Source organism: Aplidium turbinatum, chromosome 2, assembly GCF_918807975.1.
Source record: "Aplidium turbinatum chromosome 2, kaAplTurb1.1, whole genome shotgun sequence".
Taxonomy (NCBI): Eukaryota; Metazoa; Chordata; class Ascidiacea; order Aplousobranchia; family Polyclinidae; genus Aplidium; species Aplidium turbinatum.
The window spans coordinates 47,021,154-47,045,218 of NC_137473.1; the positions used below are offsets into that span (position 1 = coordinate 47,021,154).

General features: G+C 37.8%; 1 protein-coding gene across 1 annotated transcript; it reads right to left on the reverse strand.

Annotated features, from left to right (window-relative positions):
* Nucleotides 1-7,964: 7,964 nt before the first annotated feature.
* LOC145764502 (serine/threonine-protein phosphatase PP1-beta catalytic subunit-like) lies at nt 7,965-22,209 on the reverse strand. The gene is made up of 8 exons (XM_082576119.1): nt 22,075-22,209; nt 21,749-21,880; nt 17,316-17,546; nt 16,620-16,724; nt 13,909-13,980; nt 12,820-12,971; nt 12,427-12,561; nt 7,965-11,681 (listed from the first exon to the last, which is right to left on the reverse strand). Exons 1-8 carry the CDS (start codon nt 22,130-22,132, stop codon nt 11,580-11,582), a joined length of 987 nt encoding a protein of 328 aa, XP_082432245.1. The 5' UTR covers nt 22,133-22,209; the 3' UTR covers nt 7,965-11,579.
* Between the last annotated feature and the right edge of the window lie 1,856 nt (nt 22,210-24,065).

Genomic DNA, 24,065 nt, shown 5'->3' on the forward strand with positions numbered 1-24,065 from the left:
TGGATGGCATTAAAATTGATATGTTTAAGTGTACATTAAATCAAATATATATACGGTAGTTATTACTATCTAAACCCTTGACGGCCTGTTTCACCTAAAGGAGGATCATCAGAAGGTCCTTATTCAGATAGAATTGTATTTGTCAAATCTAAGCTCATTTATTTATTAAAGTTTGGAATGCCAATTTGTTAACCACAGACTTTGAGTAAATATTTTGGGCCCAGTACCAGTACCAATCAGATCCTCGGACCCTGTTGACTAGAGATGAAAAGTCTATGAGCTTTCATTTACAAATTTGATAAAAAGTTGAACAACCCAGCAGACTTGCTCAGTCTGATTTCTGTGAGGGTAGCCAATGCCATGTCGAGCTAAAAGGGGTGCAACCTAGTTCGTACCCTGAACAGTTCGTACCCTGAAAAGATCGAAAGAAAAAATTCAAAAAAGCCGAAGTTGCTGTTTGGAGTTTCTGCAAACAAACTGAAAAGATCTATAGAAAAAAAAAAATAGAACAAAGCCGAAGTCGCTGATCGCAGTTTCTGTTTTTCCGCAGTTTTTGCAAACATTTTAAAATTTCTGGTAATGATCCTAAGAGTTTGCCGAAGTCGCTGATCCCAGTTTCCGCAAACATTTTAACAGGGTTAGGGTTAGGAAAAGATCGAGAAAAAAAATTAAAAAAAGCCGAAGTCGCTGATCGGAGTTTCCGCAAACAAACAAACTGAAAAGATCAAGAGAAAAAAAATAGAATGAAGTCGCTGATCGCAGTTTCCGTTTTTCCGCAGTTTCCGCAAACATTTTAAAATTTCTGGTAATGATTCTAAGAGTTTGCCGAAGTCGCTGATCGCAGTTTCCGCAAACATTTTAAAAGAGTTAGGGTTAGCGGAAACTGAGGTTAGCGAAAACTGCTAAAAAATGTTCCGATCTTTTCAGAGGGAAAATTTTTAAATGTTTGCAGAAACTGTAATCAGCGACTTCGGCTTTTTTAAATTTTTTTTCTCGATCTTTTCAGGGGACGAACTGAGGGTACGAACTGTTCAGGGTACGAACTAGGTTGCATCCAGCTAAAAGTCCGGGACGAAAAATATAAAAGACAAAAGTCTGGCAAGTGTCCTATTTCATATCAATTTTTCTGCATATCATATTTTGCAACTACATATTTTACAGCTTCCAAAACAAACTATACTTTATACAGCAAGGTATTTTGAAAAAAAACATTAATGCATCTTTTTAATTCACAAAAGGACAGTTCACAAAGAATAGACTACCCTACGGTACCTTTGAAAAAGCAACTAGCATTACAATAATTCAATTTATTTTGAAATTGACCAAATTTTAAAGCAAACTATTAGGCTCATACAAGTAAACAAATCTAAACGGAACTTCTTTTTCCAAACAGTGAGCTAGTGGCTGTGCCTGTGTCAGACATAAACAAAACGCAAAAATTGAGTTTCGACAAGACGCCAATGTCTTGGTTTCAGAGTTTCTACTTTTTTCTTTGACAAGTTTGGGTCATTGCTGGTCGGAACCTCAGAAGCAAAAACCCATTCAAAACAAACAAACGCAAGAGAAAACATTTTGAAACAGATTTTGTTTACTTGGTTTTAGTCGACAATTTACGATGGTTTTTTAAACAAAACAGCAAGTTTGTGCAAAACAATGGTATAAACGAGACTAGGACTAAAAGACAATCGGGCTTTTATGATTTTTTTAATTCGGATTTAATTGGTTATTCAATAGACCTTTTGCACATTCAAAATCACCAGAGCGTGACGTTTGAGTTACGCGGAGTCTGAGAGTTCAGAATCGCTTGTTTTCTACGGTTTATGAAGGCGTTTCTTGTTATTGCAAGCAAGCGTGAGGTCGCTGGCTGGTTAAAGTAAATTTTTTGTGTTTATGAATTGTTGTAGGTTATCGGTACACTTCAGTTCTTGTTCGTTTTTATCATCGTGTTGGCTAACAGACTGGGAAAGGCAATTTAGGACGGCCATTGTGGAGCATGTGCATTTTGACCGGGAATTATGGATCACGTTAGTGGTACCTTGTCTTGCAACATTTTATTTTCATTTTGCATAACATATGCAACAAACCAACCACACTTCATTGGTGATGCCAAGCATAGTCACTGGTATTTTCCTGTCAAAGATATGAAATTGACGAATTTTTTTTATGGCCCGCTCTCTACATGAATGCGATGGCGTGCAATACTTCGTGTATTCAACACTTCGTCTTCACTCATTTGAGGCTTACCTAGGAAGGGTGAGATATTCAAATGTAGACCAATACCATGCATGCTAAATCTTTTTCTATAAGAAACCCTTTATCGGCCATAACAGCATCATTGAAGTGCAGTTCATTAGCAGCTATTTTCTGCTTCAAAAGGTGAAAAATCCACTCCTCTGACATATTTCTTTGTCACTTACATTACCAGTGTACAACTGAGATACAAACATAATATCCCCATTTCTTGAATCAACTCCCACTAATCTAATGCCTTTGTAGTGTTCGTACTTTTATAGTTCGAGTACGTTTGCGACTGACGGTGAAGTGATCGAGCATGGTGTTTCGAGACGTAGCCTACTTCAGTGCAGTCGATGACGATCATGGTGCTTGGGTAGCCTATTCCTTTTTGAAGTCTGGCTTCATAGCTGCTATAATAACATCACGATGACGGAATATGTTCAAACTAATCAACCTTACATACATGAGATGCATTCATGAATGAAAAGTACGGTGTACAGTACCGTACGAATGCAGAACTAATACCAAACCCAGGCGAAGCTTCATCAACACCACGAAAAAATCAATCTTCCACCGCTAGTCTATGTAGCCTAGATGCAGTGCTCCTGTATCATTTTGAGGTATTTCGAAAGTAGCATCGTCATCAAGTTCTGCATCAACATTTTGATTTGCATGCTTAGCTTTTGAAGCTGTATATAATACAGGAAATTCTTCCTATCTTTGCCTGGCAAGATCACTTCCAATACAGTAAAGAACTGGTCGAAGGTTAACACTTCTGTAGCCTAAGTTTACAACTTAAAAAGAGTTTTATTTTCTGGAAAATTATACTGAAACAATGATACACGCCTGTAAAGACCAAAAAACAACAGCTCAAGCAAACGTTAAACAATTTATTCGCCTGCAAACCACGCCACTAACCCTATCACACAGCATTGCAAACAGCGGCTAGTCGTTCACGACTCCAACGTCACGCTCCGTTGGTTTGTTATGCAAAAGGTCTATTCATGGTGGTTTCGCATATTTGTAGAGGCTCTTGAGTCTTGACCAGGCCCGGATTTAGGGGGGGGCAGAGGGGCCGGGCCCCCTCTGGGCCCGGGCCCCCCGACTTTTGAAGGGCCCCCCCTACGTGGGAAAAATGTGATTTTGTGTTATTTTTTTCCTTTTAGCCTTTAAAGACTCTGCAAATTGCTGTGTAGTGCAAGAGTAATGCTATTGTAGACGTGGAGGTGGTTTTCGCGCCGTAGGCGCGAAAAATGTTTTTACAGGGGGGCCCCTCGATCTAAAAGTGCCCCGGGCCCCCCATCAGCTAAATCCGGCCCTGGTCTTGACACAGGGCCGATTACCGAGATTGGCAAAGTGAAGTTTTCCGATTGTTGAAGTGTTGTTGAGGGGGAATTATTCCATTCACTAGGCGCCGCTGAATGGATCGCAGTCCTGAAATGTGTTGCTCAAGCGTACACCCCGAGAGTTAACAACCATTTCTGAGTTGCCGCAGTGTCATTGCCTAAATGAGATGGTCCATTGATACTGATGAACAACACTGCTGAAACAAGCCATGATCGCAGCGCAGTGATGACCAAGCTCATTTGCAAAAATCCACGTTTGGCTTTAGCAGAACTTACAGCAATCATGTTCAGGGGCGGATCCAGGTATTCACGTTAGGGGGGGCGATGTCATTAACTTTCAGGCAAGTGATCAGCCAGGCACAAATAACGACGGGGGTCTCCCCTAGAAAATTTAGATCGAGTTTGATGCGTTGAGAGCATTTCGAACACAAATAATGAAAAATTGACATTTTATAACTTAAAAAACCTTCAACAATGCTGTTGTTTAACAAAGGGAGGGATGAAGAGCTGATATGCCCTTGCCATGTCAAGTTGAAGCCTGAGCAACCTAGCCGCATTTATAGTTGAGACTGAAGGTTTCACTCTTGATTGTTTCACGGCAATTTAAAAATTGACCTCGGAAAGATAATAACAGGTAATTTTATCTTCCCAATATTGATGCAAACATTGAGGTCATAGACTTACTGTATAACTTCGAGGTTTTATTCCTCTGACAAGTTTTGAATTGTTACAAAGAGCAATGAGGAAAGGTTATGCATACATTCAACATAATGAGCAACAAAAGTGGGAGCCAGGTCAAAACATGGGTTATGCTCCACCCCCCGTAAAATCGCCACTATAGGCTAAGTATAGATTGTAAATTTTTATTTTGGACGAGCGAAACACTACAATTTGTGCAATAGAATGGCAGTTAAACATAGTTAAATGACGACCAAAAGATATAGTCCTCCTTAAAACGTGTCATGCACTGTCGCTGCACCAGACAAAAAAAGAAACTAACAATAACAGAAACAACTATTTCTGTGGACTTCACAAATAAAACGAAAATAAAAAGCTTCTTTGCCGGTACGGGTAATACTAACAGGTGTCGTACCTTTGACTACAACACTAAGTTAAGTTTACGGTTTCTACTGTTGGCAAATCGATTTATCACGGAGTCTGTGTCAATTAAAATGTCCCGATGCTGGTATCGTAAGGCCAATCCATTCAGTCTTTCCTCGCCGATGCTGTTCCTCAGCCAGGTTTTCAACGACCGAAGAGATGAAAAGCTTCTTTCGGCTGATGCTACGCTGACTGGCAAGGTTAATAGTATTTTTAGAAGAGAGTCTACGATTGTGTACACACTTTCATCACACGGTTAAAAAGCTTCTTCGGTAAGACTGCAGCAGTCATCATCGGTAAGACTGCAGCACTGCAGCAGTCGCCGAAACAGTTTTATTTTCCCACTTCTCCTTCCATAGTTGGATCTCTGAACCTAGAGCAGATTCCACACTATATACATGACGTAACAAGCCGTTGTAGGCATTGCAAATGACTTTTGTCAATGCTATCGGGTCGGTACTTGAGCAATTTTGTGGTAGCAATGATGTTAGGTGTCAAGATGCTAAAGTCTCATTGAAAAAAATTGAGCTTTGCTGTTTCTAGATGCAACTTCAAGGTAGAATTTCAATGGTTTTAGTTCCACGTCTGACCGTCAAAGTTGCCAATAACCTGCTCTGTCCAACCAACTTATCTAGGCTAACTGGCTAAGGGATTTATCGCTATGCTCTACAGTGCCGGCAAAAAGTTTAGAAACTTTTTAAATTTTAGTAATTTTGTTCGGTAATTAGACTCTGCGACGAAATAATAGCCTTATAGGCCTACTATGTTATTATTATAGCCTAGCCTAACCTAATCTTTGAACATGGCGAAAGACTTATTTAGCATTGCTTTCGATATGTTGTTTTCCAAATCGTATACATATAAATGAAGAATAATGCTACTTTCATGGGTTTTAGGGGAGGCGATCGCCCCAATCGCCCCCCTCTGGATCCGCCCCTGATCATGTTCAGTACTAGGCTACGTTCTTGAGCAACTTTATCGTATCTGGTATAGGCTATGGCAAGGATTGTCAACGTACAATCGAAAACAGGAGTGATGACATGAAATCTCTCCTCTATTTCTCGTAATCTCTGCTTCCCTTCTTGCCATGGAACTTCGATTGCAGCAGGCCATAACTCTGATACAATATTAATTTCCAACCTCATCACATAATTTTCATTGTTGGTGTTCATTATCCTGTTTCCAATGTTGTGAACCAAAGCTTGAATAAACCGATTACGATCAAAAGAAGGGTAGTCTCTACGTCGAACTTTGAACTGGTCCAATGCCTTTAAAGGAATAGTTTTTGTACTTCCAAAACTCAATCTTTCAAGGACACAACTTCATACTTTCCTTCTTGAGCAGATTTTTTTTTATTTGAAATAGATTTAACAGCTTCATTTGACGTGACAGTTAGCTACCGGTACTGCGAAGTTGTTATTCCCATCAGTCTGGAGAGTTTCTGACAAAAGCGATATTTGCAGAAGACAATCTTTTAGAATTGATTTAGAATAGAATTGATTTTTGGTCATTTTGATGCAGAGACCTCTGAACATGGCCCGATCTGTTGCTCTAATATTCTTCCTTTCTGCGAGGGTTGTGAAGTGTTTATACAATGCTGGGAAAGTATTTCACAGAGCATTGATAGCACGATGTGATGTGAGGACGCAAACCAACGCACACTAAAAAATTTACTTTCCTTAACACGACATCGAACACTGTTGCAATGCTGCTCAGTTCCCGATGTAACTTCGCGGATCTCGAATAGCTACTGTAAATTTTGTCAAAAAATGCCTGTAGCCTACGTGATCAATCCCTCTACACTCTCCATCCACTATTCAATGCAAGAGTCACATCAAACGCGGACACCATTAAGAATGTCAAAAGAGCCACAAAATTTGTTGTCATTCTTTTTTGCCCTATTAGCAAAAAGCTTGATTTACTACACATGTAAATTGCACGATAGAATTAAGCTAACTATAGCCTACGGGACCATATCACGGAAAACGGCGATTGCTACCAACTTACTGCACAGTGGGCTTTGTTCGTGTTTTTTTGCAGTTCTGTTAAAACGTTACTTGTTTAGTCGAGAAGTTGTTGTTTAGCCAGAAGAGCTGAAAAATGAAAGCTTGAAGGAGCCCCCTTGAGCTCCCCTACAAGCCTTTTGATATTTCGGGGGGCTGCGAACCCCCCATGAAAACAACCCTGATTTACCAACTATTTAGCCTACATCTGCTTCACAGTGACGCTGAACCTTCAACCTAAGCAGTAGCATGTAGGCCGACCAAAGCAGCAAAATCCGTCATTTTACATTGATTTAGACATTTTTTTATACGTTGAATCAATCGATGTAATAATAACGGATTGTGCTGTCTGGGTAGACTGCCCTTTACAAAATTGCTTTTGTAGGCTAAACATAGGCTACCTAATTCTAAGGCGCAATGATAACCATTTTGTGCGGTGATAAACCAAAATTGTGCAGTGATAAATAAGTGTTTTTTGGCCGAGTAATAAACAAGAAGAAGAATAAACAACGCATACAAAACACAAAGCAGATTTCTTTCATGTTGTGCGTTTCTTTTTTTAAATTAATAAGCGTAAAATACTGTAAATTTCGTTTGAAGTTGTCTGATGTAATAATGTCAGTCTGGGTTTTGTCAGATCATTTACACAGTGAGTATGAGTGTTCGCAGTGAGACATAGCCTAAGACTACTTGCGACGATCCCTAGTAGCCTACGTCAAACTATCAGTACTTCAACATAAATATGCCATAGCTCTATGAATTTAACACAAGACCTATTTTGAGATAGATGGACGATAAAGATCGCAAAGTTAAAAACGCGCCAAAAGCAGGGAAGCAAAAGTGGCTTGCAAAAGTTTTTAATAATTATTATTATAATAATGACAAAGGATTTCAAACGGAACAAAAACAATTCAACGCAAAACTTGATAAAGGTAACTTACTCTTTCCTATGACATGACATCGGTTTCTTTATAACTAAAGTACTCCCGCTGTAAACCTCTTTTGTATTTTTCGAAGTTGTTCTTGATGTGACATCACATCAAAAGCGGTTTTAATTAAACCAATTAAGCGCTTTGACTGGCTTCAAAAAAATTTTAAAGCATTTTTGATATTTTTCATCTGTTTTAATTTTATTTATCAAAATGTAACTTGATTGGTTATCGCCTCTGCTCAATTTCACCAAAAAAACTGGATTTTTCACAGTAGCCTAAATGAAACTATGATGATTAGCAAGCAAAACCAAGGGCGAAGCAACCGGAAAATCCAAATTGGCTCAAATTTGCAACTGCACAAGTTTTCATACCATTATTTAAATGTTTTCTAAGAAAATGTGCAGTGATAAAATTTCCTTCAAATTAGGTATGGGGCTAAAGCTAAAAAAATCTGCAACATGATTCTTCAAGCAATGCCTTTCTAAAGCGTTTATTAAATTGTTAAAAATAATCCACTTATTTAAAAGCTAGCTCAATTTACAAAGACTCTATAAACATCGCAGAAAAACAAAGATTTTCATAAGAAAATCAACAATGTACGTTGTCATAAAATGCAAAAGTACAATATGCATAATTTTTTATAAATAAGCTTTTACATAACAGTTAACGAAATCACAAACCTATACCTTTGAGCTTTTATAAAATGCTTTGAAGAACGAAAACACGTTCATGTTACATAAAATAGGCTACATAACGATATTTATTGCAAGCACACACTCTAGGCTACTTGTAATTTCAATTGATTCAGTCACCAAGGCTTCTGAGTAGAGATGTACCGATACCAATATTTTGGCCGATACCGATCCCGATATCACTTTTTTAGGCCGATACCGATACTGATATTTTGGCCGATACTTTGGTGTTACAAAAAGAAGCAATTTTGGTATTTGCAAGGAATTGTATCAAATGCTAAGTTTTACCTTATTTGCATAAAACTATTAAAAAAAGCTTTAAATTGGCATAATTTATTAAAGATTCAAGAATCCAATCTCAACCGCATTGTTGTGTCATAATAGTAGGTTTTAGTAATGAAAAGCCACCGTAATTGATGATTGGGGTATAAGGGAAGAAACATTACATCATAATTGGGGTTTCTGAAAAATTAATAAAGTGTTTGCGCAAACTCTCCGTCTCCAAATAGGCTATCATAATTGATAATAAGATGTAAAATGTAAACCAAGTGATTTGTGTAGTCGTACAAAAAACTATTCGACAAGTAATGTGCAACCTAAGGGCGCTTGTTGTTTAGTTGAAAAGCTTTTGCCAGGCCAAGACTACCCAGGTAGCAAAAATGCACAATTCTGCATCGCTCCCACCCCGCCAAATGCTCAAAAAACCCGTGCAACTCGGCTGCCCCCAGCAAGCCGGCTCCACCAGTCGGCGATTCAACTTCCACCCTTAGCCGCAACAAACTCACCAAGCCCAAACAATGTCACGGCAGAATAAGTAGACCCAAAAAGAAAGCAATGGGACCACGAATCCTCACCAAACCAATCAAAATGGTCTTGTTGCGCCCAAGATGACAACCTCATTGCGAAGAAAGGAGCGTCCCCCCCGGCACAAGGCTGAGCACTCACCAGCACAGCGAGCTGCCGCGACCCCCCAACCACAACGGTGGAGCTTCCACACTAGCCATTTCAATTCTTGTCGATGTCAATTCTTGCTACAAAACGGCTGCCGAGAAACATATAGTTGATTGGATGGTCTAAATGGCTAGCGTGGAAGCTACACCGTTATGGCCAGCGAATCGCAACAGCCCGCCGCACCAGTGAGCGCCCAGCCCCGTGCCGACAGCAGGGAAGGAAACTCCCCCCCCACAATGAGGCCGCCATCCCAGGCGCAACAAGACTACTTATTGATTAGTTCAGTGAGGATTTGCAGTCCCTCCGCCCCACCCCGAGCCCACCCACTCCGCCACAACATTGTTCAAGCCTGGTGAGTCCACCACAACGAAAGGCGGAAACCAAATCACAAACTGACAGAACCAGCCCACCAAAAAACAACCAAGCCACACGGGTCCCTCAAACGTCCAGCAACGCAAAAACGATGCAAAACTACACATTCCCGCCACCTGGGTAGTCTTGGCCTGGTTTTATCCTCTGCTGAGAGTAAAAAAAAACACAAATGATAAATATTGGAGAAATTGAGTCTCCTTCACAACTTAAGAATCGAACAACGCAAAACTGCCGAAACAAAACGTTTAGTTTGAGTGGAAGAATCACTGTAAGCAAACAATGCCAAAAGGTGCGCGCATGATGTCATGTGACTGTGAGGTATCAAAAGTTTGAACAGGTTGTTATTTTTCTACTTCAATGTGACGTTAGTTACTACTTTAAAAAATCTATATTTTTGTTTCCGCAGAAAATCCGCAGCAAACGCCTTTTTTTACATGTTTAGTATCGGCCACAGTATCGGCCAAATTTTGCCGATACCGATGCCGATACCGATACTCAAAAAATGGCCGATATCACCGATACCGATGCCGATACCGATATATCGGTACATCTCTACTTCTGAGAAATCATTTTTTAAGCATTTGTGATCACCCTCAATTTCATGCTATTTAAAAGATTTTGGTAGACAGGATTATCCAATTGTTCAAAAAGCTACAGCTCGGTTATTGACTAATGTTAGTCGCAACGTGGCATGCTTTAATTTAAATGCACTGACGCAGCAAAGATAATGCTGTACAGCAGGCATCGCTCAACAGTGGCAGCTCAACCTTGAAGTGTGCGCCAAACTGCCAAGAAAAATCGCATAAAAAGTAAGTTTATCATAAAAAGTAACCTTTCCAAAACACAATTAAGTTGGCGATTTAGTCTTGTTCTTTATAATGACTTATCACAAAGAAATATGACAAAACTGCACAAAGTAAATGCATGTGGCCTAGTAGTTTACCGTGCAACGCGTCTAAAACGATTATGTCTACAGAATAGATACAACATACTTCGTAAATTTAATACCCAGAAATACTCCCACACAACTGTTTCGTTTCGAACGGCATCAAACTTCTATTTGAGGTAACGTAATTACGTATACAAACCACGCAGTTGCTATTTTGCACAAAACTTAGTTGTTAGAGATTAAGAGGCATTTAAATTGTTTTAAAAATACATTAGCCCTTAGTCTGCTAAAAGGCGTTATTGCACCCGCAAAACAAACGTACGTTGATTGCAAGAAATAAATTATTTTAGATAAAAATGTAAAACTTTCAAACAAGTAGCGTTCGTATTGCATGGCGCTAACCAAAGTAGGTTCAGTTCAACCAACAAAGACTAAAACCTAGTTAAATGGAAGTTGCTTTAAATTGAATAAAAAAAAGATGAACGGATTGATTCTAAAATTAATGCACTCCTCTGATAAAGAGGTGGTGAAACATTGAAGATATTCAAACTCGGAATATTTCGAAGTTTAACCCGGATTTAACCAGAGGGTGTTCACTGTTCACCCACTGTTAAATGACTGTGATACAAAATATATACAAAAGGGTTATGAGAAGTGAGATAAAATTGTCTAAATTTTCACATTACCGATGTACGTACACTTTATGACTGCGATAATATGACAAGTACAGCATTAAACGTCACTTTGCACAATTTTCAACAGCGGAGAAGCATTCATTAAACTCGCAGCTCGCTAGGGATATCAACACCTTCAACATGGCTGGACGGAAAGCAAAATGTCTACTAAAGGATCATATTTGCAGGTAGCAAGTGTGCGCGGTGCTATTGTCACTGTGGTTCAAAGGAGAAGAAGGTTAGTTGACCAAGGGCGAGACTGTCTCCAGTGAAAAAAGTTATTTTTTTTTTGAACAACTGAGCGACGATAAAATAGGTGAAATATTTCTCGATACAGAATTTGAAAGTTGGAAACAGTGGGTTGGAATTTAAAAACAAATGAAGCTACGTGGCCTTGAGAACATTTCCTCTCGGTGGAGTGACGGGCCTGCCGGAGTTCATCCCAGCGTACTGGTACTTGGCCTTCTTTTCTGCTGGCTTCAAAATCTGAATAAAACAACGCGCTATCATAGTCTGCTTTAATGCTGTTGCATGTGACAAACGATAAAAAAGACATCACATACAATGTTTAAATTGTTGCATTCAACGTTGCAAAAACACAGATTTTGAACAATATGTTTGAGCAAAGCTAATGCGTTGCAACTAACACATACAAATACAATAGATTGATATCAATGCATATAGAATATAGATAAACAAAGGAAGGTATAAATAACCTTAATAGCACTTTCAAGCGGACGGAACGCGGTCAATGCTTAATCGAACGGGCTCAAAATAGACTTGTGGGATTTTAGTAAGTAACCGAGTTATCAGTTATTTCAAGACTTTCCTCTAAAGTTTGGACAAAGTGTATTTCAACAGTCCAATATTCATCTAGATTAGTTATGATTAAATTAAAAATAAAAATAAACAAAAAAAGAATTGATGGTCACGCGGCATAGTCGGCTACAATCGTGTTAATTAAAAACATTCAATAATCTTAGTCAACCAAACACGTTTTGCGGCATTTGACAGACTTTTTAAATTAACATGAAGCAGTTGAGCTGAAAGCAGGCACGGATCCAGTAAGTAGTCTGAGGGAAAGGGGCTACTTCAACAAAATACAATAGTGTACTGTATAGGACTACATTAATCTAACCTTGAAAATACACTTCGACTGAAATTATTTTTCTGCGTTTAGGGGGGCGATCGCTCCCATCGCCCCTGGATGCTAAATCAACAAAAATTCTACCTGAAACGAGCACATAAGGGATTCGTCTACACTCATCATGCCGCCCGCGTTGTCAAATTCCCCGCAGTAGTTGGGAGCAGAAAATAAGGTGACGAGTTGACGCTTGGCAAAAAATTCATAACCGTCTTCAACCACCTGTGAGACAACATAGTATGCAAGGTTAGTACAGATGTAAGGTTACGTAAAGTTAGTACGGACGTAAAGTTACATAAAAGATTGCTTCACAAGTTTTTCTCACAGACAGTTGATCAACAGTATAAACAGCAAACCTTGACATTAAGAAGGATGCACAGCTGAAAAACCGCCTATTTCGCAACATAATGACACACGACAAGCAGTCTTGGAATAACGACATAGTAAAATATGCAATTTATTCAACTTCACATTTCCAACCTGGTGTGCCCGGCATATGAGGTCCAGATCATGTCTGTTCAAGAACTTGCTGACAACATCAGGGCCGAAATTGAACGAAACGCCCCTGTCATTTTCGCCCCACCCTTTCATATCTTTGTCAGGATCGGCCCACAATAAATCACAGAGCAAACCTGAAGAACAAACAGCAACATGGCACACAGCGCTGAGTGTGGGAACACTAGTTTGCTTTATTGGTTAGCTGATGTATGACCAAGAAAATTAAATCTACAAAGTCACTTTTAGATTGAATAAAGTCGAGATCTAATATTTGTTTGCTTACATTCCTAAAGCAAGTAATACACTCAACAATCAATGCAAGTGTACTCGATAAAATGCCTATGAAGTAAACACGAAAGTAAAAAGTAAGTACCACTTAAGGCGTGTCGCACTATGCCTTTAGTTGTGTGAAGCAAACGGAAAATAGACGTTAGTTTAACGGCAACAGAAACAAAATTTAACAAAAAATTTTTTATTTTTATTTTGCTGGTAAACCTTCCATATAATTGTGTGATGAGACTTATGGTTGGGCTGCAAAACAGTGCGGTTTTTATTATGTCTAAAGCAGTTTTAAGTGCTTCTGTATATTGTCAGGATAAGTCATGTACTCTGGACACACGATAATCGAATGGCAATATCAATGTAAAAGCGCACCAACCAGCCTTTTGTTACATTGATTCAACATCTGCTAAAGTCGATGTTAAAATTGTATTGATTGTGGAGTAATGTTATCTGGATAGGATGCGGTGTAGTACTGGTATCACGACAATTCAAAGTCGACAATTCAAAGTCGACAATTCAAAGCCGACAATTCAAAGCCGACAATTCAAAGCCGATGATTCAAAGACGAAGGGTTAAGGTTAGGGTGAGTGGTGAATAAAAACTGAACACAGTTGCACTTTCGCTGCCCACCACATTTCACTCTACATTTGCGATATGACGTATTTTGACACATGATCATATGAATGCAAAAACGTGTGAGTGCTGCGATAGATTGCTGCAAACATTTTGGTTAATCTCCCACTCACTCCCGTTGCGTCAATGGCATGTCAAATTACGTCACATATATACCTGTATCTGGAATATCTGTAGGTCGAACTATTTTCCGAATTTGATCCATACCTTGCAAATCTGGGGAAATACCTGCACCAAGAAAAACAGCAGTTATGACATTAGTACAACAATCCAGATGAAAGAGAGCCTCAATGAGAGCAATATGTAATCATCCGGCTGTAATTAATTTTGATGCTTAAAATTCAAATTTTTTTCAAATAATTATTTAAGTCATTCCACTTTCTACTGTTGCAACGCGATAGAACTTCACAATCAACATATAGTCTGGAATAAAATTAATAGAAACCACTGGTAGTTTAATTCGTCATATTTTAAGTTTCTTTGTCCAGGGTCCAGTGTTTCGACCTACAGAACATGTGGATCTCATAGACCTTGATATGAACCTATTGCACTGGTTGCAACAATTGGGAGATGTCGGAATGGCCCGTTTCGGTGAGTCCGATTCGGTGAGAGCCTTTTTCGGTGAGAGCCCTATTCGGTGATTTTTTTTTTAAATTATCGGGTACCGTAGCCTAATTATCATTGCCGTTTTAGGGTTAGGGGTTAAGGGTTACGTGTTAGGGTCTTATTTCAACGTTTAGCGACGTTAAAACGATGTAGAAGCGGCAATGATAGTTAGGCTATGGTACCCGATAATTTTCAAAAAAAAGTTCAAAAAAATCACCGAATAGGAAACTCTACGAAAAAGGCTCTCATCGAAATGGCTCTCACCGAATCGGACTCACCGAATAGTAGCAGACCCGGGAGATGTTGCCTGAATTGCTGCCTCATAAGCAAGAAGAAGTTTCTTTAACGACTAAGCAATGCAGTAATGAACGTATATTCTCTTCAACAGCTCGAGAAATTATTTTAGCGGAAAAATCTGCACACCATTGGATTTAAAGTCTTGCTCTCGTCAAAAGAGCATGAAAGAAAACAAATTCAAGTCTTGTTTTAAAAATCTGTGGCCAAGGAATATGGTGCTCATCTGAGAATATTATTCAGAAAAAATTGTATATCACACTCGTCCTATAAAATACAGTCAAACTTTGATACTATGCCACCCTTTGAGACCCAGAGAAAGTGGCATAGTAGCGAGAGTTTGTAAAAACAGCCTTGAGACGTGACAATGTAATGCCACGTTGTGTTGTACGATTATAATTGTACGAGGAAATCCAATCTGAGCCAGATGATGTTAATCTGCTCGAGATCTGGGAAGCGCTGCCTGCCGAGGAAAAGATGCATGAGAACGAGGAGATCGAGCTGTCTGACTTTCTTGAAGCTGATGAGCCCCTCGAGACTGGTGGGTCTGTCACACTGGATGAGATTGCGAAGGAGATGTTGCGCAGCGAGGAGCCGATTGAAAGCGAAGATAATGAGATAACTGTTGAGGAGGAAATGGTTTCGATCGAGGAAGCCCAGCGGGCATGGAGTACTGTCCGGAAGTTCACGCAGAAGAGAAGCGGGAAGCCCAGTGTGATGCAAGCATGCGATCGGCTAGACCAGTGTTTCTTAAACAGGCGAATCGTTCACCCCAAGGTGAATAAAATTTTTGCAGGGGTGAACCAACCAAAAGGGGTGAATAAGGGTGAACCGTCAGAAATGGATGATAGCTTGCGAGCAGGGCGGATATTCAGGGTGTTCCACCTGTTCAGTGAACAGGTGAGAATTTCCAAAAACAAAATTCATTCTAAGTTTTTCAATTTTTCATCAAAACTAATTGTTTTTTGTAAATTTCAATATTTTTTATTGTTTGATTCTTTTATAAATTTCAAAAAATTAACTGAAAACTAAAAAGAGAAATGCACTGAAATGTGTGGACTCATCGATGAGAGTGGCATTAGAAGGACTGATTCATCCGCGATTTGAAAAACTACTTGCGAAAGTTCAGGAGCATCCTAGTCACTAGTAAACAATTTTCTGCAGTAAATCGACTACTGAACTGTTGTTTTGTTTGCTTATTGTGATAGTGAAGTTGTTTTGCACTGACTGTATAAATAAAAAAATTTGGTGACTGCGTTTTGTAGGTTTGTATCTCTGGACTCGAGAAATTGTAGATTGCAATGGTAAAACTTAGCTTGAGTTGATCTTAACAAAAATCGAAACGACCTAAGTCGTTTTGTGCTGTTATATATAGACGAGATAGTTTTATCATACCATGAGACAAGGGTAAATGAAATCTGGAGATACATGCTAGGGGTGAACAAAACTAAAAAAGTTTAAGAAGCACTGGGCTAGACGACGAGGTGCACGAAATCCGCCGAAAGAACATGCGCCAACTGACGATTCCTCAAAGTTTTGGGCTGAGCTACAGTAGAAACATTACATGCACATTGCACAATGCACATATACTTTTGCCGTTTTACAGCAGTTTAATCGTTTCGTTCGTAGCGTTTGTTGTTTTGTCAATACAGTAATACTGTACTCTCATGTGGCATACTAGCGAGGGTAAGGAGTGGCATAGTAAATATATTTTCTATTGAATTTAGTTGGTGACGATTAAAAGTGGTATAGTAGCGAGGGTGGCATAATAGCAAGGTGGCATAGTATCGAAGTTTGACTTGTAGTACCATTTCAAGACCAACAAAAGCAAACTATAAAAACAAAAGTATGTGGCAACAGGGCGAATATTTTTACACACAACAGAAACAATCATAAAATCAATATTTCTAGAACAAACTATTTTATTTTTGTTGTAATTTCAAGGCATGCTAGTAAATGTTCTTTACCTCCATGGCAGCAAAATATCTTTTCATCAACAATGGCAGCGATTGGAAGACAATTGAAGCAATCGGTGAATGTTTTCCATAATTTGATATTAAAACGACGTTTGCCTACATACAAATAAAACTTTTAAATTGTTTCAGATATTATTTTGCAAAGTGAGATCTTCTTATTACAAACAATATTTAAAGTTACAAAAATGCTATACACACAACGGATAAAAATAACGTTTGAAATCCAAAATAAAAGTTCAATCAACTAACTCTCTCTGTCAAACAATTAATGTTTCAACCAAACAGTATCGAGTCTGGTCGTAGACACTGTGTGTTCATACTAAGTAAACAAGAAGGCTGTGTGTAATTAGTTAATAGACGGATAGCGTTAAGTAACTAACAAAGAATTTGAATGTTCACAAGCTTCACTACAGCCACAACTGGTATGACTGTGAACATAATAAATTTGATCAATTCCTCAAGTTTACATGTTAAGTATATCTAACTGCTGCAATGTGTGATGATAATTTGTTGAATTATTACAAAGGAGATTCATACTGAAAATTGGAAATAAGTATTTATAACAAAAGATTTTACACCAGTCCATTAGGTCAAGTTTACAGTGCATATTGACACCTGTAGTCGTGATGTATTATCTCGGACCTAGGCGATGAGTTAGCAGTAGCATAGATTATAAAAAAATCTTACATTCATCATGAAATCCATAAATTCGGTTAATACTTGCACATTCATGATTGCCACGCAATAAGAAAAAGTTTTCGGGATACTTTATCTTGTACGCAAGAAGTAAACAAATGCATTCCAAGGACTGCTTTCCCCTGTCAACGTAATCTCCCAAAAATAAATAATTGGACTCGGGAGGAAAGCCACCATACTCAAATAATCTCAAAAGATCTGTGTATTGGCCGTGGATATCACCTGCAAAAACATGCATATTTTAGTAAAAAAATGTTAATAGCCTATACAACAATGGTTCAACTACCACAAACACATATATACCTGAGCAACACACATTAATGAATGCCCTACATTTAATTAAAGTACACTTATAGTTAGGGTTGCAAAATTCCCGGGAATTTTCAGAGCCGAAACTTTCCATGGAAATTTTGGGAATTAACGGGAATTTTGGGGAATTTTCGGAAACATTCAAAACAATCTCAATTTGATGTTGAAACAGGAAAATAATGGCTTTATACTGTTTAGAATAAAAGTACTATGTATAACTAAAATACTTAAGAACATACAAACACATGGTTTAGTTTAATAACTCCAAAAATGAATTATCACCAATCTGTTTTTTACAAAGAAAAACAATACTGAGTCAGTTACAAAGTCGTTGTTCTAGTTGCTGCCGGTTAGCATCTCCTCCTGCTCGGCTTCTTCAGATGATGTACCGTACTAATGACTGTTCTGGCAGCGTCACCGACTTCAGAGTCAACTTCAATTTGAGTTGACTTGTCTTCATAGGGCTCAAACAATGCCAAGTTTGACCTGACTGATACTAATTTTTCCACCCTTTCATTTGCGAGCGTATTGCGGACCTTGGTGTGAGTGTTCCCAAATATGATCAGTATTTTTTTAAATATTGAAAAAGTATGCATAATAAGCCTCATTCTTAATTAACACCAAATTAGTGTTTAGAATAATTAAAGAAAATAAAAAATGCTTAAGATAGGTTTTTGATATTTTTTTCTAATTGATGAAATATTTAACAAATTTTTTAAACATAATAAATGCCAAATGAAAATTCCCCAATATTCCCGGGTCCTTCAAAATTCCCGGAAAGTTTCCAGGAAAGTTTCCAAAATTACCGGAAACTTTCCACCCCTTTACAACCCTACTTATAGTAAGATAGGAGGAACAAACCGCAGACCACACCATCTGCAACTGTGCCTTTTAACATGCGACAAATGGTGTGGGTGGTCTGCGCAAACTGGAAGACGAATTAATTCAGTGGCTGCTCGACACCTTCCCAAACATCTAGACCAAGTCGCTGCAACTGCTCAAGGGTGGTAACAGGCAAAGACCCTTGAAGTGTCGAAGAAGATAAACGTTCATATGAAAAAGGCCGACATAGATTAGTTATACATATTACCAATCTCCAGCTTTCAACCAAATGCAAAGGTGACATAATTGACATGTCCATATTTTGGTTTAACCAGCTGGTGAAAGGATCCATTTATATTCCAAATTAATTTCGCTAATTTAATGGTTGGAATATGGTTTTAGTCAAAATACAGCTTTTCTTTGAAGTCTAACATCTGGTGTGGTGTGACTTATTATTTCTTGTTAGGTACATTGACGTCAACGACTTCAAGTGAGACTAGGTGGTAGGAAGCAGCATATATTGATCATGTGGATCAGAGTTGGATCAATTACATAGTTTCAGGTTCAATTACACCATTAAAATTATCAAATACATTACAATTACATGATTTTGAAATTTTCAACTTAAACTTACTTCTAAATGTAATCAATTACACAAATTAATAACAAAAATGAAATGCTTCTATGTGCAATGTGCATGTTCCTCAATTATTTTCATAGTTTGATAATAGGGGTTTGCTACTATTCGGTGAGTCCGATTCGGTGAGTCCGATTCAGTGAGTTCGATTCGGTGAGTTCCTAACCTCTAACCCCTAACCCTAAACCCAAACCCCTAACCCTTAAACGGCAATGATAATTACTAATTAGGTTACGGTACCCGATAATTTAAAAAAAAAAAATTTGAAAAAATCCCCCGTTAAGGGATCGGACTCACCTAATCAGACTCACCGAATCGGACTCACCGAATCGGACTCACCGAATCGGACTCACCGAAACGGGCCATTCCGGATAATAGTATACCAAAGACAATAGTAGAATTGCACTTGAGATTAGATTAGATTGCAAAAATTACATGTTCCAGTAAGTTCCTTTTCGGGGTGTAAAAGTTACCAGCTATTGAAAAAAGTATTTTTACTGGGACCGATGTTGTAGTTAGACCTAAATGTAATTGTAAAAATAATTGTAATTTGGACCAAAATTTTTGCACTTACAGTAATCGCAATTATGCAGCAAAAAGTCTCAATTACAACAATAATGACATAAAAATGTGTAATTAATTGCATTCAATTAAAATAGTAATTAATTTAACTCTGATGTGAATATCTAATGAAAGCACAAAAAGTACACCCAACAAACAAATCTTTCTCACATTAACACTAGAACGGCCGAGGTGTCGAAATCGACACTTTTAGAAATTTAGCTCACTATTTTGGGCCTTAATTGTTATCGCAACGTTTTCAAACTTTCAGTAGCTTCCCAATTATGCTTACAGTTTGTAGTTCAGTATTATTTTTCTAAAAAATCTTTTTATGTTATCTACAATGAGCGGATATACCTCCAACGGCCGAGGTGTCGAAATCAACACCTCATACAAATTTAATAAGATTTGTAAAGTATAAAAGATTTTCTGTGTGAAAAAAACTAATTCAATAGTTTTCCCAATTACTTATAGCGTTTCTTATGGTAATTGTCCAACGCTCGGCTTGATGTGTGTTATTGCTCGGCTTGATTTTAGGTCATCATACTGTGTTACCAATATCTTCCACAAATCTATCAGCGATTTGCAACAGATAAGTTTATTCGTATTCGAGAGGCACTGGAAGGAATTGTTGCTATTGCATCAACAATTACACTCCGGATTGGAGCCTGCCAATCGATGAACAGCTATTTCCAATAGAAAACAGATGTCTTTTATCGTGTTCATGCCTAACAAACCAGACAAGTTTGGCATGAAATTCTGGGTATTAGCCGAGGTTCATTCAAAATACGTATGCAATACCGTACCGTACTTATCGTACCTCGGAATTATTAAAAGAGAGCAACGAAATGTAAGGCTTCTCCCCGAGGATGTAGTGATCAGGATCACCACCAAATTACACAGACAAAGCGGGTACAACGTCACAACAGTTAAACTTTTTACTAGGGTGAATCTTGCTGGTTTACTAAAGAAACAAATATAACCATTGTTGGAAATGTTCAAGCTAACAGTAAAGGACTGACAAAGGAGATGACCTAGGGTGGAGGATAAAAATTTTCCAGTAAATTCTTCTACAATTCAACGAAGAGCTGCATGCTTGTAAACTATCAGTGCAAAAAAAAATCAAGTGTCGTTTCCACTATGCATGACAGCCCCAGTATTGATGCAAAAGAGAAAAAGAAACCTTTTGAGATCTGTTTTTATAGCGAGAACAAAGTAGCAGTTGATGTGTTTGACCAAATGGCAAGAAAATGCACCTCACATGCAGCAAGCAAAAGATGGCCTCTTGCAGTTTGGACAAATATGCTACATATTGCAGTTTTGAACTCTTGGGATTATTTTTAGAAAACATTCCGGCAGCAACATCAGCCGACATGATTTTATCCTCCAGATTGAGAGCTTGAGAACTGCTCATGTGCTGAAACGAAAGCCGACACTGCAGAGAGAAGAAGAGCAGGGACGACAATCTAGTAAAAGCAGAAAACGTGCTGGATATTATTGCAAAAACAATACAGTTACCATTTGCGGCCACTGTCGAAAAGTGGGAAGTGTGATAATCGTGACTGGAAAGTTACAGAGTGCAAAGGCTGCACTGCGTAAAGAGTTTGTTGGTTTGTTTGATTTTTTTCTCCTGCATAAGAAAACTTTGTGCTATTTTTATGATAATTATGTCTTCACTCTGTTGAACTTTTAGATCATCGTACAGAGTCAAGATACAGATATAGTCAAGCTTCGAACTGATCAAAACCTGGTAGCCTACGTCATACTTTTCGTCTAAAACCAAAAAATTAACAGCGCAAATAGGTGACAAAAGCAATAAGTGCTTCAGATAATTTTATCAGTGTAAAATAAAACGAACTCTTACTGTTAATTTTGCGGAAAAATAAAGTTTTTGTAAAAAGTGTCGATTTCGACACCAGCGGCCGTTGGAGGTATACTTTTTTTTCGGCCGTTCTAGTGTTAATGGTAGGTTATTCATGAACAGAAATTGCTCTAAAATATTGGACAAATCAACCAATTTCTGCATAAGTAAAATTAAGAAAATATAACAATAGTAATAATGATTGATGACATAACAAACAACAATATGAGGTACCACATATTTTCAAAGGTGCTTCTAGTTCCAGTAATATTGGTTGGCTTAGAAAGATCTCACAGGATTTAAGGCAAAGAGCTCTTATCTCTCCTTCTGTCATTTGAACAGTTCTACCCGGTCTTCCACCTCGTACTGTAACAAACAAGTGTAAGTTGTCTGTGATTAAGTGGCATAAATTTTTCACATAGCCTTATCATATAAATAAGAATCCTTGATATCACATACGTTAAATTTTGGAGTTTTTAAAACTAAATGGGTTACTTAAGATGCAATATCAAACATTAGAATGTAAGCATTCGTATAATGAAAGCATTCCAAGCACATACCAGCTAGTAGTCGAGAGATTAGATTATCCACATCTATTTCCACATCAGTCATACTCATGTACTTTTGTAATCACCTTTACAAAATACCTTGAACCTGCTTTTAATAACTACCAAATGAAGTAATATTAAAATTCCTTCAAAATAAACCCTGTTAAAAATGGTTATAGGCGAATTCTTCGTAAACAATTCTTCGTAAGCAATTCTTCGTAAGCAATTCTTCGTAAAACAATTGTTCGTAAACAGTTGTTGGTGAAATGAAATCCGTAAAAGAATTTTTCGTAAAGCATTTCTTCGTATACATCAAATCTCCATTGCATGCACGAATAAATGCTTTGGGAAGAATTGTTTTACAAAGAATTAACTTTACGAAGAATTGTTTTACGAAAAATTGCTTACGAAAAATTGCTTTACGAAGAACTGTTTACGAAGAAAACGTCGGACACCGTTAAAAATAATGACAGAGACTAAGTCAGTCATGATAAGTTGATACAGTGATTGGCTGAAATAGGTTTTAATGGAAAAAATCTTCAACTAATAGCTAATCTATACTGAACGCAAAAAGCATATATTCAGTTCGAAGGTTTTTTATATGGTGGATTTATCATAAAACATGAAGTTGATCATGGATGTATGTTATCTCCATGCTTTTCCAACTTGTATCCTGAAATGATTTTCAGACATGTTGAATTGTTGATGAGATGAAGGGCAACAAAAAGCAGATGATGGGCTTTCTTGTGACATATAAAAACAAAGTATTTGGCACCCAAGTGTCAAACCAGTGCAAATGGTTTAATCCTACTACTTTAAGAAGTTACGAGTTAGCATCAAGTTAATATAGTAATGGTATATAGCCTGCACAGAGCAGATGAAGAAAACATGAATCTTCAAAGAAATTTGAGGTAAAACCATTTGTCTTAATCATTGAGTACTTAATTGAGTTAGACATGTCCCCTCAATATTGTTCATGTTGCATTGAACTGATCGACAAACTTATTAAGTAGCATAACTCAGTGGTTATGCACAAGCTGTAAAACAGCCCAATTTTTGTTTTATGCTGTGTAACCAGGGTTGGAAGTCGTTAGTTAAAAAGCAATGACTATTTCACTATTCGATAGTGCCCAAAAAAGCAATGACTTTCCGCTATCGATACTTAAAAAAGCAATGAGTAGCAATTACTAAAAATTGACTGGCCAAAAAACAAGCCCAAAAACAAGCAACCCGCAAACTCAAAAAAAAAATACACAAACTCGAAAAACAACAAGCCCAAACTTGCGTGAAAACGGCAAGGTTGGCAACACTGTTAACGACTCTCACTGGCATGGTTTTTCTGAACTGTGTTGCCGCAAAAATTTTCCTTAATCCTTTAAAGCTCGAAAACCGGAAGGGTACTAGGTCGGATAGTAATCCGAAAACGAAATCTCGTAAATTCGTTTTGACGACGAAGCAAGTGAACATCAAAAAATGATTCAGCAGTTCTCCTAAATATCGATTAGTGAAAAATGAATAATGATTTCGTTGTTTGCATAAAAAAGCAGTGAATAACGCGCATTCAATATTTATTTTTAAAAGGAATGGGTATAAGCATTCGATATTCAGAAAGCAACGAATAACGCTATCGAATAGTGACAACTAGTCGTTACTTCCAATTCTGTGTGTAACATAGTAAATGCATAATACTTGAGTGTTACTCTGTTACTACACTCAAGTATTATGTCTTGAGTAACCTACATTAGCAGAATATGAAATAGGGTAGGCTATGTTTTCTAGCTGGTTTCAAATCAAACAAGATTAGGTGTAGTGATGGATCAATGAACTTTTTAATATTGTTGAACAAGTGATGTGGTTTTCAAAAAATAATGTTTGGAAGGTTGCTATTGGGCTAAGGTTCTTCAAGGAAATGCATATTTTGCTCATCATGTAGATGTGCTCCTTGTAATGTTACAATGAGTGATAATGATGAAAATGCCCATCATCTAGCCGTGGATAAAATA